The 13,350-nt window shown below is 41.7% G+C and overlaps 1 protein-coding gene across 1 annotated transcript; it reads left to right on the forward strand.

Annotated features, from left to right (window-relative positions):
• Positions 1-2,344: 2,344 nt before the first annotated feature.
• On the forward strand, positions 2,345-12,978 carry LOC109298807 (photoreceptor outer segment membrane glycoprotein 2). The gene is made up of 3 exons (XM_019519093.1): positions 2,345-2,922; positions 9,072-9,318; positions 12,361-12,978. Exons 1-3 carry the CDS (start codon positions 2,345-2,347, stop codon positions 12,631-12,633), a joined length of 1,098 nt encoding a protein of 365 aa, XP_019374638.1. The 3' UTR covers positions 12,634-12,978.
• Positions 12,979-13,350: the final 372 nt, after the last annotated feature.

A 13,350-nucleotide genomic window follows, 5' to 3' on the forward strand; every position in this document is an offset into this window, starting at 1 on the left:
AAGAGTTTGTCCCTTAACGTGCACCATATCTTAGGTGCCAAGATACTTCATAACAGGATCGCCCAGACGATGTGCTCACTGAGATCTGAGTACAACTGCAAGATAAATTTATTTGCAGCAGCTATGTTGCAACAGCTATTTATGTTCAAGACATGAACAGTTCAAGACATGAAGCTGCCAAGCTACTCTCATCAGGATTAGTAGATAGACCTGAGGCTGAACTCATACAGAGGCTTAACCATCCATTTACCAAAGGTAAGTATTAAGGCATGCTCAGGGAACAGGATAGGGAAGGCATGTGCTGCTGCCATTCACTGGATAACTGTTCTCTGGACAAAAAGATTTAGGCTCCAGGGCTATCAAAACCCATTACCATTCATAAGCAATGAAATTAGGGCCGACTTTCAGAGACACTAAACACATATAACTCCATCTGTAGTCAGAAGGAGCTGCAAGTCTGAACACTTTTGAAAATTATCCCAACATTTTTTTGGAAAAGAAGTATGGTGCTATGTAAAGACATGAAACTACATGAATCCCTGGTGTAACTTCAACCATCTTAGACAAGGAATTAATTTGTCTAAGGTATACATTGTGGTACTAGATGAAGAGTCAAGAACTTGAAGACATCCACCTCTATCCAAATACAAATCATCTGCTCACAAAACTTGTGCAAATAGGATTGTTTTCCACTGACTATTCAATGGAGCATCAATAATGATTGGTTTCACTGAGTTTTTTGAACTGTTTATATATATAAAATGCACCAATAAAACAGCCACCCCCTACCTCTGAGTATGTGTATAGGGAGACTCTAGACTGAGCACATCTATAAGAAGCCTGTAGAGCAGGGGTTATCAACCAGGGGTATGTGTGCCCCTGGGGGTACTTGGGAAGGCCCCAGGGGGTATGTGGTGGTGGTGTGGAGAAGTGGAGGTACTTGGGAAGCACTGCTGCTGCCGCGCTGCCACCGCACCTGCTAATTAAAGCATTTCCCCGCCTCACAGCGCATGTAAATATACCCAAAGATTTCTTGGAGGAGGAGCCTGGCTTTGATAGCACATCAACATCAACTTGTGCTCTGACCTTCTGGCCCCAGGAGTTGGATGAGAGCCATAGGGTTGCGGCCAGAGCTGGAGCTACAGAAGCTGTCTATCCCCCATAGCCTCATGCTTGATTATAAAATTAAGGGTTTTTTTTCCCCATGGTAGGACACTGCCCAGCCCTCCCCACCACTTCCAGCTACTGTTCAGGAGAAGTCAGGCCAGGCACCGAGGGCAGCTCTGCCTCCCCACCGGACTGTGCCCCATGCCCCTGGCTACCTGCCTCTGCAGCAGCTCCACTGACTTGGGAGGTGGAGCCAAAATTCAAGTTCAAAGGCACCATTTTCCTTAAGGCTGGTTCTGCATACCTGGCCACCATTGTCCATGTTTTCTTAACGGCAAGAGAGACTACTGCAATGCACTCTATGTGGGGCTGCCCTTGAAGACCATCCAGAAGCTGTAACTAGTGCAGAATGCAGTTGCCCACCTTCTGATGGGCATGGGGTGCCAAGAGGACATTATTCTAGTGCTCCAGAGTCTGCACTCACCTCCAACAGATTTCTGAGCCAAATTCAAGGGACTGATTCTAACCCATAAGGCCATAAGCAGTCTGACCCCTAGATACTGAAGGAACCACCTTCTCCTGTATGTTGCATTGTGATCCCTCAGGTCACCTGAGAGAAACCTCCTGCAGCCACTATCTATATGCCAAATTCTTTTGACAAAAACACATGGGAGACAATTCTTGGTAGTTGCTCCTCAGCCCTGGAATTTTCTCCAATGTATGGTCTATCAGAGCGAAAGACTGGATGCCTTACAGAAGTGTTATAAGACCTTTTTATCTGGGCCGGCCTCCAGCAGATGGTGTTAAATTTAGGGGCATTGACAACTGAGTTTGTTCTATTGCCTATTATTTTATTTTCATATTTTTATCTTTCTTCATAATGAATGTTTTTTATTCTAAGGTGGGGTAGGAGCATATAAACCTAGTACATAAATAAATAAAATCACTCTGTTCGGAGACTGGACTGCTGATGCAATTTAAAAAACTAACACATACACATATTTCCATTGAAATTGAAGCAGAAGCTTGGGCATTACTGGCAGGACTCAGAGTGTGTAAGAATATAAAGGAAGTTCCCTGAACCTTATATAAATATATTGGGGAAAAAAGCAGTCAATAATTGTTCCTTCTTCTTCACAGGTTTTGTTGCATGACTTTCGTCACTCAGGATACACACTACTAATCTGCTTACAAGCATTTCTTAACCTACGTTTCATTTCCTAGTGCTGATTTGATCATGGCAGTCCTTCAAGTAAAATTCACCAAAACTAAGAGAGACAAATTGGCTCAGATTCTGTGGATTCTCAATTGGGTTTCCGTGGTGAGTGGAGTCACGCTCTTCAGTTTGGGCCTCTTCCTGAAAATTGAAATTAAGAAGCGCAATGAGGTGATGGCAAGAGAGATTAACTTTGTCCCCAACATGCTAATCTCAGTAGGGGTGATAGCTTGTATCATCAACTTTCTTGGTGGCAAAATATGCTATGACTGTTCAGATACCAACAAGTTCTCCCGATGGAAGCTGGTTATGTTCCCTTACATTGTGTGTACCTTCTGCTTTACCTTCTGCATCCTGGTAGGTGCTGTCATGTGCTATACTATGAGGAATGAGCTAGAGGAATCCCTTTATCTGGGACTGAGGAATGCTATTAAATTCTACAAGGATACCGATATACCTGGAAGATGCTTCTTAAAGAAAACGATAGACCTGTTACAAATTGGATTCCAGTGCTGTGGAAACAACGGCTTCAGAGATTGGTTTGAAATTCAGTGGGTATCTGTTCGTTACCTGAATATGGCATCACAGGAAGTTCTGGAGTAAGTATTCCTTTAGTCATGAAGAAAAGTTCTGAAAATATCTTCCCATAAAAAGAGTCTTTATTGATGAAATGGTAGATTGCATGAAAGAGTTAATACATCAACAACACACTGAGGGATGGATAAAGCAGGGCTAGGTTGTTTGTTGCTGTATCATTCAAGTATCATAATATTCAGCAGTGTTTGTCTTTTTTCTAAAATTGACACTTCTGGGGAGAAAAGGCTTTTCCCAAAGACCACGCTGATCAATTCTGGTGGCAGATCTGTTTCAAGAAGACAAAAGAAGTCTTTTTCTGATTACAATCAACCTAGAGATGTCAAACAATACCTATGAAGTCTGGATAACACATTTGTTTTGTGGATGGTGATAGTAATAACTTCGTTTAGTCAATTTGGTCACCCTAAAAGAAAGGGTAAGCATGTGGTAGTCTAGTGGTACTGAAGGGCACCACCCTTTTCATATTTAAGGTAATATGAGTTTTGAGATGATCTTCAAAGAGAGCTCAAGCAACCTGTATTAACCTGCTAGATTTCTGTCTTTGAATCAAATACTAGTATATAAAACTCAGAAATATCTCTGTCTTTAGAAAGGCAAAAGTTGACTGATATCTTTTTGGTGATATTATGCAATACATTCATGTGCTCTAGTCTCTACCTCTATAAGATCCTTCAACTCCCATCATACCAGTCTGCTAGTGAGACTTTTGCACCTGAAGAAAAATCATTGATTGTGCCACTGTCTAGTTAACTCTGGGGACTTAAGAATCAAAACTTAATTTTAATTTAGATATGATAATTGACAAATACCAAGTAAAATAGGAAGTTTTCCATTCAGGGAAGTTGATGACCCTACAAACACCATGCACTTTATAGGAGAAGACAGAGTGAAAAAATCTCAGTGACTCTTATTAAGGTTATGATAGGAAAAGTAACACTGGGCCTGAACAGACATGTTACAATGGTGTAATCACTCTTTACATTAATATAAAAGAGGAAAAGGCAGATGATGTAAATCTCTACCTCAGTGTAAGTTCACCCAGTCTAGTGTAGAAATATCTCTGCAAGAATTACAGCTAAAGTTACACTGTATAACTGCCATTTGTATGAAGCCTATCTCAGGATAGCTGTTTGCTGAAGACAAGCAGGCTGAATTTTGCCTATTCACCACCACCTGGTGGGGTGCTATAATAATACCTACTGCATATATGTCTAGGGAACCCTGGGATAGCTGCTCATGTACCTGCTCTGGATCTCAGTGTAATTTATATCAGTGTAAAAATTGATAAATGTTGCATGTCCAGGCTCTTAATCAAAATGTTACACCAGCAACTGAGAATCCCATTATGATTCTTGAAAAGGACTTTAAAATGTCCATTGATGAGACCTGGGGAATTGTGTAACCCCTGGGAGCTGATCAGATTAATGATAACTCCAGGAGGAAGCACAGCCTGATGACATGCATCAAGGCAGCTAAAGACATAGGAATTAGGAAGCTTTAGTTTCCCTTTTCCCTATTTGATAATCCAGAGGTCTAAAACGGTTGCAGAACAACCTGGAAAAAATATTGTAGCTCTCATCATCCTGACATCTTACAAGTCATTAAGCTGATAGTTTGGCTGCTTTCTGCTTTATTATAGATATTTAATTATTTTATATGTGGGGTGTTTCAAAGAAGTTATTGGTGAATTAGGTTTTTAATTGGATCAAACAAATTAAAACTATTTTGCGTTTCTCCTTAATATACAGTGGCAGGCAGAGAAAAGACTACACTGTGAAATCATCTCATAATTGGTAGGAGAGAACTGAGATGCACAAGCTGTAGAGGTTAACTGCAGCTGTAAAGAAAACGTTTTGAAGGATCAGCTCACAAGGACGCTTCCCAACTTCAGTTTTCATTACAAAATCAGATCATGGGCCAGGCTCACCAAATAGCGTGCAAACTTATTGACGAAAAACTTGGCCCAAAGTCTGAGGAAAGCTGGACTGAGGCAAGGTGGGGAAACCTGAGGTTATTTAGCCTGGAGAACAGAAGACTGGGATCACAGGAGACAGGGCAGGAAGTAACTGTGCAGAATAGACAAATACATGCCTGGGTTTAGGATTCTGAATAGAGGATGCAGATGGTGTGGTACACCATCACATATAAGATACATTTTTCTCCAGTTAAAAGATAAACTAGAAGATTGACTAATATGCTAAGTCCAGCACTATATTACTCAGTTTAAGATCAAAAGCAAAAAAAAAACTTTATTGAAATGTGCACTGATTTGCTAAATTAAGTTAAAAAAAAACTAAGCAAAAATAGTAAACTATATTTATAGCCATGATGGTTAAATATACTTTTTTTATTCAGAAGTCATCTCGAGTCTTATTCAGACTCATCAAACAAAACCTAGCCTTCTTGAGCATCTTGACAGATCATTCAACACTTCACTATGAGTCACTGCCACATCTGAATTAATGTTCATTTAAGTTAATAATACCATACCTGAGTTTGTTTTTGGTTAGAACCAAAAAGAATATGAAGGGCAGTGAAGCAGAAGACAGAGATTACCAGGAATGGCTAACAGACAGCAAAATTGCAGAAGAAAGTATATGTTGATTAACTGAATATCAATACCATTAAGAAGGAGAAAGAGTTGCTAACACCTATGGCGTGTAGAGAGAGTAACAGGAATCCGGGAGATTATAATAAGCTATAAAGTTAATTGACTCCACTAGCACTGCTTGAATAGAAAAGCACAGAAAAGCCACTGCCATTTACAGATATTTGATTTGAAATTTTTGGTACAGCAGGTATCAAAGAGGGAGTGCAACTGCACTCACCCTGAATCCATCCACCCCATCACCAAAGAATTGCAACTGAGTGACACCTGTGAGGCATGGGTGTGACTATGGGGGCAGCCAGAGCCATAATTAAAGTTCTGAGGGCCAGGAAGTCAGGCCTATGGTGACCAAGGCCATGGCTTCGAACAAGTGAGTTAGAGCCAGATGGGCCAGAGCTGAAAGACTGGGTGGGTGTAGGAGCCAAGGATCTCTGAAAAACTGTATTTTAAAGGGAAGTCACCAGAAGGAGCTACTTCATCCCTAACAGGCAGCCTAACCTTGAGGCTCTGGTCCTGCTACAGGAGATACCAAAAAGAAAGTGCAAATTGATATCATCATTGTACTTAATAGATTTGCCCTCCACAGAATTTCAGAGCAATAACTAAGAGGGACAAAAGTAAAAGCTGCTTTTAATTTCTGCCAGTCATGCAGAAATAGCATTGTTCTGTGTCATACCTCATCAACAAAATGATTAATTAATTTTTATTTACTGAGCCACCTACTCTACCCCATTGTTTTCAAACTAAGCTCTCAGTCAAATTTTGCCCGCTGAAGGCAATAGGCTCTGGAGAGATGTAAATGAGGGAAGCAAGCGCCCTAGAGAATTTCTGTTACTGTTAACAATTGTGAGTTAGAACCCAGCATGGCTCCTAGATACAGAGTTGAATGTGTAGGACAGAGAACCAAAAAAGTAGTTTTTTCCCTAGCTGACCAGTCTAATTAACATCAAAATAACAGACAGCCTGGCTAGTCCACAATGGTGAGGACAGGGCAGAATTAGACACAGCGTGTATCTGAGTCTGGAGGGAGCAGGAGAAAGAAGAGCTCAAAGATTATACCAAGATTACAATCCTAAAGGAGGGAAGAATGTTGTGAATAAAGACAGAGAAGGGAGGGGAGAAGAAGAAAGAAGATTAGGAAGAAAGGTGAAAAGTTCATTTTTGTGGAGATTACATTTGAGATGTATGCCAGTTCTCATTCTTAATCCCCCAACTATGAACTGCCATATGGTACAAGAACTGCCTCTGTCTCTCTCTAAAGCAAATAAGCAATGAAACATCCTCACAACACCATTGCACAGTAGGGGAGTGGTGTCATCCTCCTTACAGATTGTGAACTGATCCAGGAGGCGGTGGTGAAGGGTGGTGGGTGGCAGTGCTCCATCCCTGCCTGCTTGTGCATATCCTCTAGCCCCTTTTCAAGTAGCCTCTGCAATAAAGGATAATTTCTCAAAGTACATAAAAACTGGCACTTTGGGGTAGAGGAGGACCCCTGCTTTTTTCATAGCTATAACATTCCCACAATTGTTTTACAATAATTCTTTCTAAATGATAGATTGCTGCTACTGCAGCATAACACATTTTTAGTTCTTTACTGCAGCATCCACTAGAGGTACAGGCACTTTGCAAATACTCAAGAAGGATGGGCCATGGGTTACAGAGTTTACAGTCTTGCCCTGAATATGCCTTACTGTCAAGATTTTGTTAACAGTGGTATAATTTGTCAGTGTAGCACCATAAATGCCTGTGTGTGTAGCCAGAACAGACTGAGCTAAAAAATAGTATAACAAAAGTGGTAGCAAGCACAGAAAGTTGTGAAGTAGCCAAGGGTTGTAACAATATGATCATGTGATTGTTTTAGTTAATTTACTTTTACCCATCTGTGTAGTAGCAAAAGTGTGCAGGTTTACCAATCTATTATTTCATTCCCTAATAATGCCTTCTATCAGGAATCCACACAATCTGATTACACTGAATCAGGATAGCAGAATCTATGGGCTGTCTCCAGCCATTTCCCTGTGTCTTACCAGTAATGTATACTGGGGTAGGTGCAGGAGGCGCCAGTCAACTTAGTGGTCCCCTGCCCTGTAGCATCCGTGTCCTGGCAGTGGCAACTGGGTACATGGACACTATGCTGCTCTTGTAGTAGCAACACCTGGGGAAGCAGACCATGCCACAGAAGCAGCAGCTGGGGACTTTTTTTTGAATCCCTGATGCAAGTAATACTCCTAGCACCTTCCCCTTCCCCTCTGGTGTTCAGTACCACCTCCCCTCTCTGCTAGATATGGCTCTAGTTCTTACACATTCCATTTCTGCCACTGATAAGAGTAGTAGTACAGGTAAATTCAAACATTACCTTTAAAAAAAATTGCTGCTGAGCCTCACTGAAGTAAATATTATAGAGCCATGGGGAAAAAAATAGGCCTCTGAGTTTGGAATCTGCCATTCTGGGTATCAGAAACAAAGTACCTACCCTACTGCACATAGTTGGAGTAAACAGCAATGAAAGGAAAAGCTGGTGGATGAGTATAAGATAAATGTTTAAGCCCCAGTATGTTTTAATCACCTTGTAGTCGTCCTATCCATCTACCACCTTTCCCTCCCAGTATGGTATCTTCCTTCTCCTCCTGGACAGAACACACTTCTTCAAGCAATCTTTTCTCCCTTCCCATCTGTATACCCTTCTTCTGGGATAGAAATTTCAACTTCTAATGAAGGATTCATTGTAGTTCCTGTGGCCCATAAGCTTGTTCCTCTATTTGCTACTGTTTTTCAGACCTGCTTATGTTTTTGAGAGAGAGAGATACTAGTGAAACAGAGTTTCTAGTAGTCTGGCTTATACTAGAATTGCATTTAAAGCAATCTTTTTTAATATTATAAACACAAATGTCTTGGAAGATGCTTTACTCCACTCCTTGCAAGATGCAGCCCCACATAGGATACTGAACTGATACTGCATTTGAGAAAACACTTTAAGAGAAGGGAAATGTCTTCTTCCCCAAGTAAACAGTATTTCTTGCTGGGAATATGTTCTCATCCACCCTACTCCAATCTGCAAAGGTCTGTAGGTGTCCATATTAAGGCTATATTTTTGGAAAAAATAGGGCATGTCTACATGTGCATTTAAGCATGCTTTAATTTAAAGTGCACTAGCTTAATACGCATTAAGCGGGTTTAGGCAGGCATCTACACATGAAAGCATTAAAGCACATTAACGCTGTGTGTGGACTGACTTGGGACTAAAGTTAGTTCCAAGTCAGTCTACACACACAGGGTTAATGAACTTTAATGTGTCTACACGTTCGTTAATGTGCTTTAACTATTCACACCTAAATTTGGTACCTGCATTTGCAGGTATCAAATTTAGGTGAGAATAGTCTAAATTCACCATTTTTGAAGTGCTTTAAGGGCATGCACATGTAGGCACATGCCCTAATGCACCTTAAAAACTGGCTTTTGTAGATGAGCCCACAGTGACAGAATCTTCCATTATTTACTGCTGCTACCAGTCTTATATGTCCATAACTCTTCATCTTGCTGCAGCCGTTTGAAGAGTAATGTCGATGGGATATTCTTGGTGGATGGAGTGCCTTTCAGCTGCTGCAATCCAAATTCACCACGGCCCTGTATCCAATACCAGCTTACAAATAACAGTGCTCACTACAATTATGATTTTTTGACAATGGAGCTCAACATCTGGATGAAGGGGTGCAAGCAGGCTCTGCTGGATTACTATACCGATATCATGAAGTCCATTGGTATCATAGTGCTCATCATCTGGTTCTTTGAGGTAAGGCTTTAAAAGTGACTTGTGAAAAATTCCTGTAGTAGAACTAGAGGGGAATGCCTAGTCCTCTGGGAGTGAAAATGACTAGAGTAACGTGCGAGTCAACCCTGCAATCATCCAATGACTCAGGTAGCTTGTATCTTCATATAACTCCATAAGTCAGAGAAACCTGCATAGTTTTCCTGAATACAAGAAGCTTTCTCTATCTCTGTCCCCCCCCTCAATGATGCCTGCACCTGTCGCCTCTGCCTCTTCCACTCCTGCTGCTGTGTCACTTGTGGCTTTGGCCCAGGGCACAGAGCACATGATAGCCCCAGCCCCAGTGGGCCATGCAGCAGTGTTTGCAGCAGCAGCAGCTCTGGCCCCAGGATACCAGAGCTGCTGCCACTGCTACTGCATGGCCAGGCTGGGGACAGAACTACCATGTGCTTAATGCCCTGGGCTGTAATGTGGCTGGAGCTGTGACTGAGGGTAAGTGGTGGGGAGAGGGGCAAAGACTATGGGGGTCAGGCAGTGAGGTACACATAGTGGGGTAGAGACTGTAGGGGTTAGGGTTCCAATTCTGGCCAAAATCTAGGTTTGTGGCTGGAGCTGGAGCCGCAGCAGTTGCCTGCCCCTCCCTCCATATGAGAGCTGGTATCTGAGAGCTACCCCCATCTGTATATACAGCTTTACCATACAGCCAGGAAATGCCATAATTGATCATGTTTTCAATGCAGCCAAAATACTATAACTGAAACAACTGCAAAGGTCCGTCACATGTAGGCCATGGGAAGTTATGCCTAATAGTTAGGCTTGGGGTCAGGAACCCAGAGCATAGAGCCCAAAGTCAGGATACGTTCATAGCCAGGGTTGGGAGGCAGTGGCCAAGCCAGAGTCCAGTTCTGTAAGACAAAGCCAGGAACAGGCTGTGGTCAGAGAGTCAGAATCAAGAAGTCCGCAGTTCATGCCAGGGTCCAGACCTGGTAGTCACAGTCAGGAGCAAGCCATAAATAAGAAACAGGCATAGATATGAACAATGGAACAAGGAACGCTGAAACAGGGAGCAAGAACAGGGATCAAATTAAAGGCAAAAACCTGAGATCAGAGTAGTCTACAAGCTCATCAGAAGATTTGTGCAGACAGCTCACTGCTGTCTGCACTGCAGGTATAAAGCTTGTTTGGGATGGGGTTGGCTTCCTCCCAGTATAGCAGCCAATGACTGGCTGCAAGAAGGATGACTTGTCCCCAGCTGGAGCAGTGACTCATTAAAAGGCCAGAGTTTGCACCTGCAAATGTATTCATGCTCCTGGAGTCTGTAAATCTGCCTGGAAATTTTAATCCACATCTAAAGAAACCTAACAGCAAGGATTAAAATGCAGCTTACGTTCCTCTTTAATACAGGGCTTAGTTGTTCTGATTTCTACTTTATCATGTTAAGTTAACATGCCATTTTAAATGTTACTGGGTAATGCACTTTAAATAAGATAACTTTCTGTATCTTCTTTAAAATGCATTCATGGAACACTTTTTCATGTGCCTTGGGAAGAATCTGTCATTCTGAGAAGTTCATTGTGCATTTTAAAGTTGCTGGAAGTTAACAACAATATTCTTCATGCCAAACTCATGCTCATTTTCTTTTTATAGATCCATTGCATCCATTAAATTATACATTTTGAATGCTTTTGAAAAATGCAGTTACAGAAATGCAAATAGAAAAACTACATACCATGTTTTTTGATTGATATTTGGGAATGGGAACTTTCTTTTCCTTATAGATGTAGAGTTGGAACAAAAAGGTCTCTCAAGAGGTCATCTAGGCCAACAGAATCATTTCCCAGAATCTTGCCACAAAAACATTTGCCTACCTTGTACTGAAAATCTTAAAATGATGAAGATTCATAACCTTTCTAGCTAATCTGTTACTTTTCTAGATAATCTGTATTTAACTACTGTCAGAGTGAGAAAGCCCTTCCAAATATCTAATTTAAGTCTCCCTTTTTAACAGTTTAAGTCTGTTATTTCTGGTCCTGTCCCCAGCTGACACAAAAAACAATTGATCACCATCCTTTTTAATAACAGTCCTTTTTGTTTTTGAAGACATTATCAAGTCCTATCCCCTGACTTCTCTGCCATTAACTAAATAATTTCTTTCTTCCAACCATAGACCATATTTTCAAAACCTCTTACCATTTTGTTGTTCGTCTCTGGACTATTTCCAGTTTGTCTGCATCTTTCATAAAAAAACCCATGGTATCCAAAACTATGTATAATTTTCACATTTACTTCAGTGGGGCCAGAATTTCACCCCAGTACCTTATGATGTTACCAACTGGTGGCAGCCCGTCTGTGTGGAGTACAGTATCTAGAACAGTGGTGACTAATCAGTGGATCTCAATCCACCGGTAGATCTTGGAGCCTCTTGGAGTCGATCCAAGGCTGGGGTGGGGGGCTGAGCACCTGCGTGCATGCACATGTACGCCCCAGCCCAGCAGGTCAGTCCATGGGGGAGGGAAGGTGTGGGGGCTAGATCGAGGCCCCCGTGGTGAGGGACAGTGCTGCAGAGGCAGGAGCAGGGGTAAGTTGAGTGGAGCCCTGGCCAGGTGGGACTTACCTGCTAGGGAGGCGTGCCCCCAAATAATTTTTTCTCCCTCTGCCTCAATCTGCACCACTCTTCCCACCCCACAGACTTACCTGCTGGGCAGGCCAGGGTCAGGGGTGGCAGTGGTCCCTCATGGTAGGTCTTGAGTTGCTTTTAAATGCCAAAGGTGATCTCCTACTTAAAAAGGTTGGAGACCATTGATTTAGAAGTATTTCTGCTCCATGATATACTGACATGAAGCTGGGAATTCTACATAAAGGATGAAGGTATACACAGAAAGTCTGTTTATGGTAGCTTGCATTTTTTTTTAAATCAGGAAATAGATTAAATTCTATTGCTGGGGTGAAAATGTTGACAGTTCTACTCAATACTAATAATAATTTGCATTCATGAAGGACTCAGCCAGTTATTGTCAGTAGGCTCTAACTTAAATAACTCAGTTAACAATTACCCTTTTCCTATAGCTTTCTGTACTTATGGGTGTCCGATACCTACAAACAGCAATGAAGAATGTTCTCCTATTGGGTGATCCGGAGTGCGAGTCCAATGGCTGGTTACTAGAAAACAGCTTCGTAGAAACTGCCAAGTACAACATCCACATCATTAAGAACCTTGGCAAAGTCAACCACATGTCCACTGTCTCAGGGATGAATGACCCCAACATGGACATACAAAAGGCAAACTATGGTCCAGACAACGTTACAGCAAAATCCATTCCCACAGCTAACTCATCATGACAGCTATTTCACTGAAAAACTAAATCTGATTTGGCACCATCATTTAAATCATGCAATTACCAGATTTTTACTGGTAGGAATAAAATCAGGAATGTAATTAGGTAATTAAACAAATCACAGAGGGGTAAAAATTCTAAAGCCTCTGCTACACATTCAAATTAAAGCTGGATAGAAACCAGCTATAGAGTTGTTACACATTTTTCAAGCACTAACTTTACAGGTAGTTGGCTCTTTTTATATTGGATAGTCATTGTTATGGTCTGAGAATTACTTTGCACATGTGGCTGGTCTAAATTTATTGCATATTTAAATAGTTAATAGTGTGATAATGACTTTGTACTTGTGACCAGTGGTGGTGGCATGACTTTGTACTTGTGGCTGGTCTTACTTTGCACATGTGGCTGGTCTACATTTATTGTGCGATTAACCAGTTCATTGTGCAATATATTTAACATGTAGCAGGGGCCCAAAAAGTGATACTCCTTGGGTCTGGATGTAGCTTCCATAACCCAGAGGTCCTTTACCAGGAGGATTTGGCAATGTGGGGTGTGAGAGCAACCACACATTCTGGAGGAGATGCTGCACCCCCTATTCCCAGCCACCTCCTCCCCCGTCCTCACCATTGGTGTGGTAGGCCACAACACAGTAGCCTCTGGTGACTTTTTTTAAAGTCCCTGAAAAATAAGAATCCCCCCACATTTCCCTCCATGCTCAAAA

This window comes from Gavialis gangeticus, unplaced genomic scaffold (assembly GCF_001723915.1).
Source record: "Gavialis gangeticus isolate Ggan-Ray unplaced genomic scaffold, GavGan_comp1, whole genome shotgun sequence".
NCBI classification, from domain to species: Eukaryota; Metazoa; Chordata; order Crocodylia; family Gavialidae; genus Gavialis; species Gavialis gangeticus.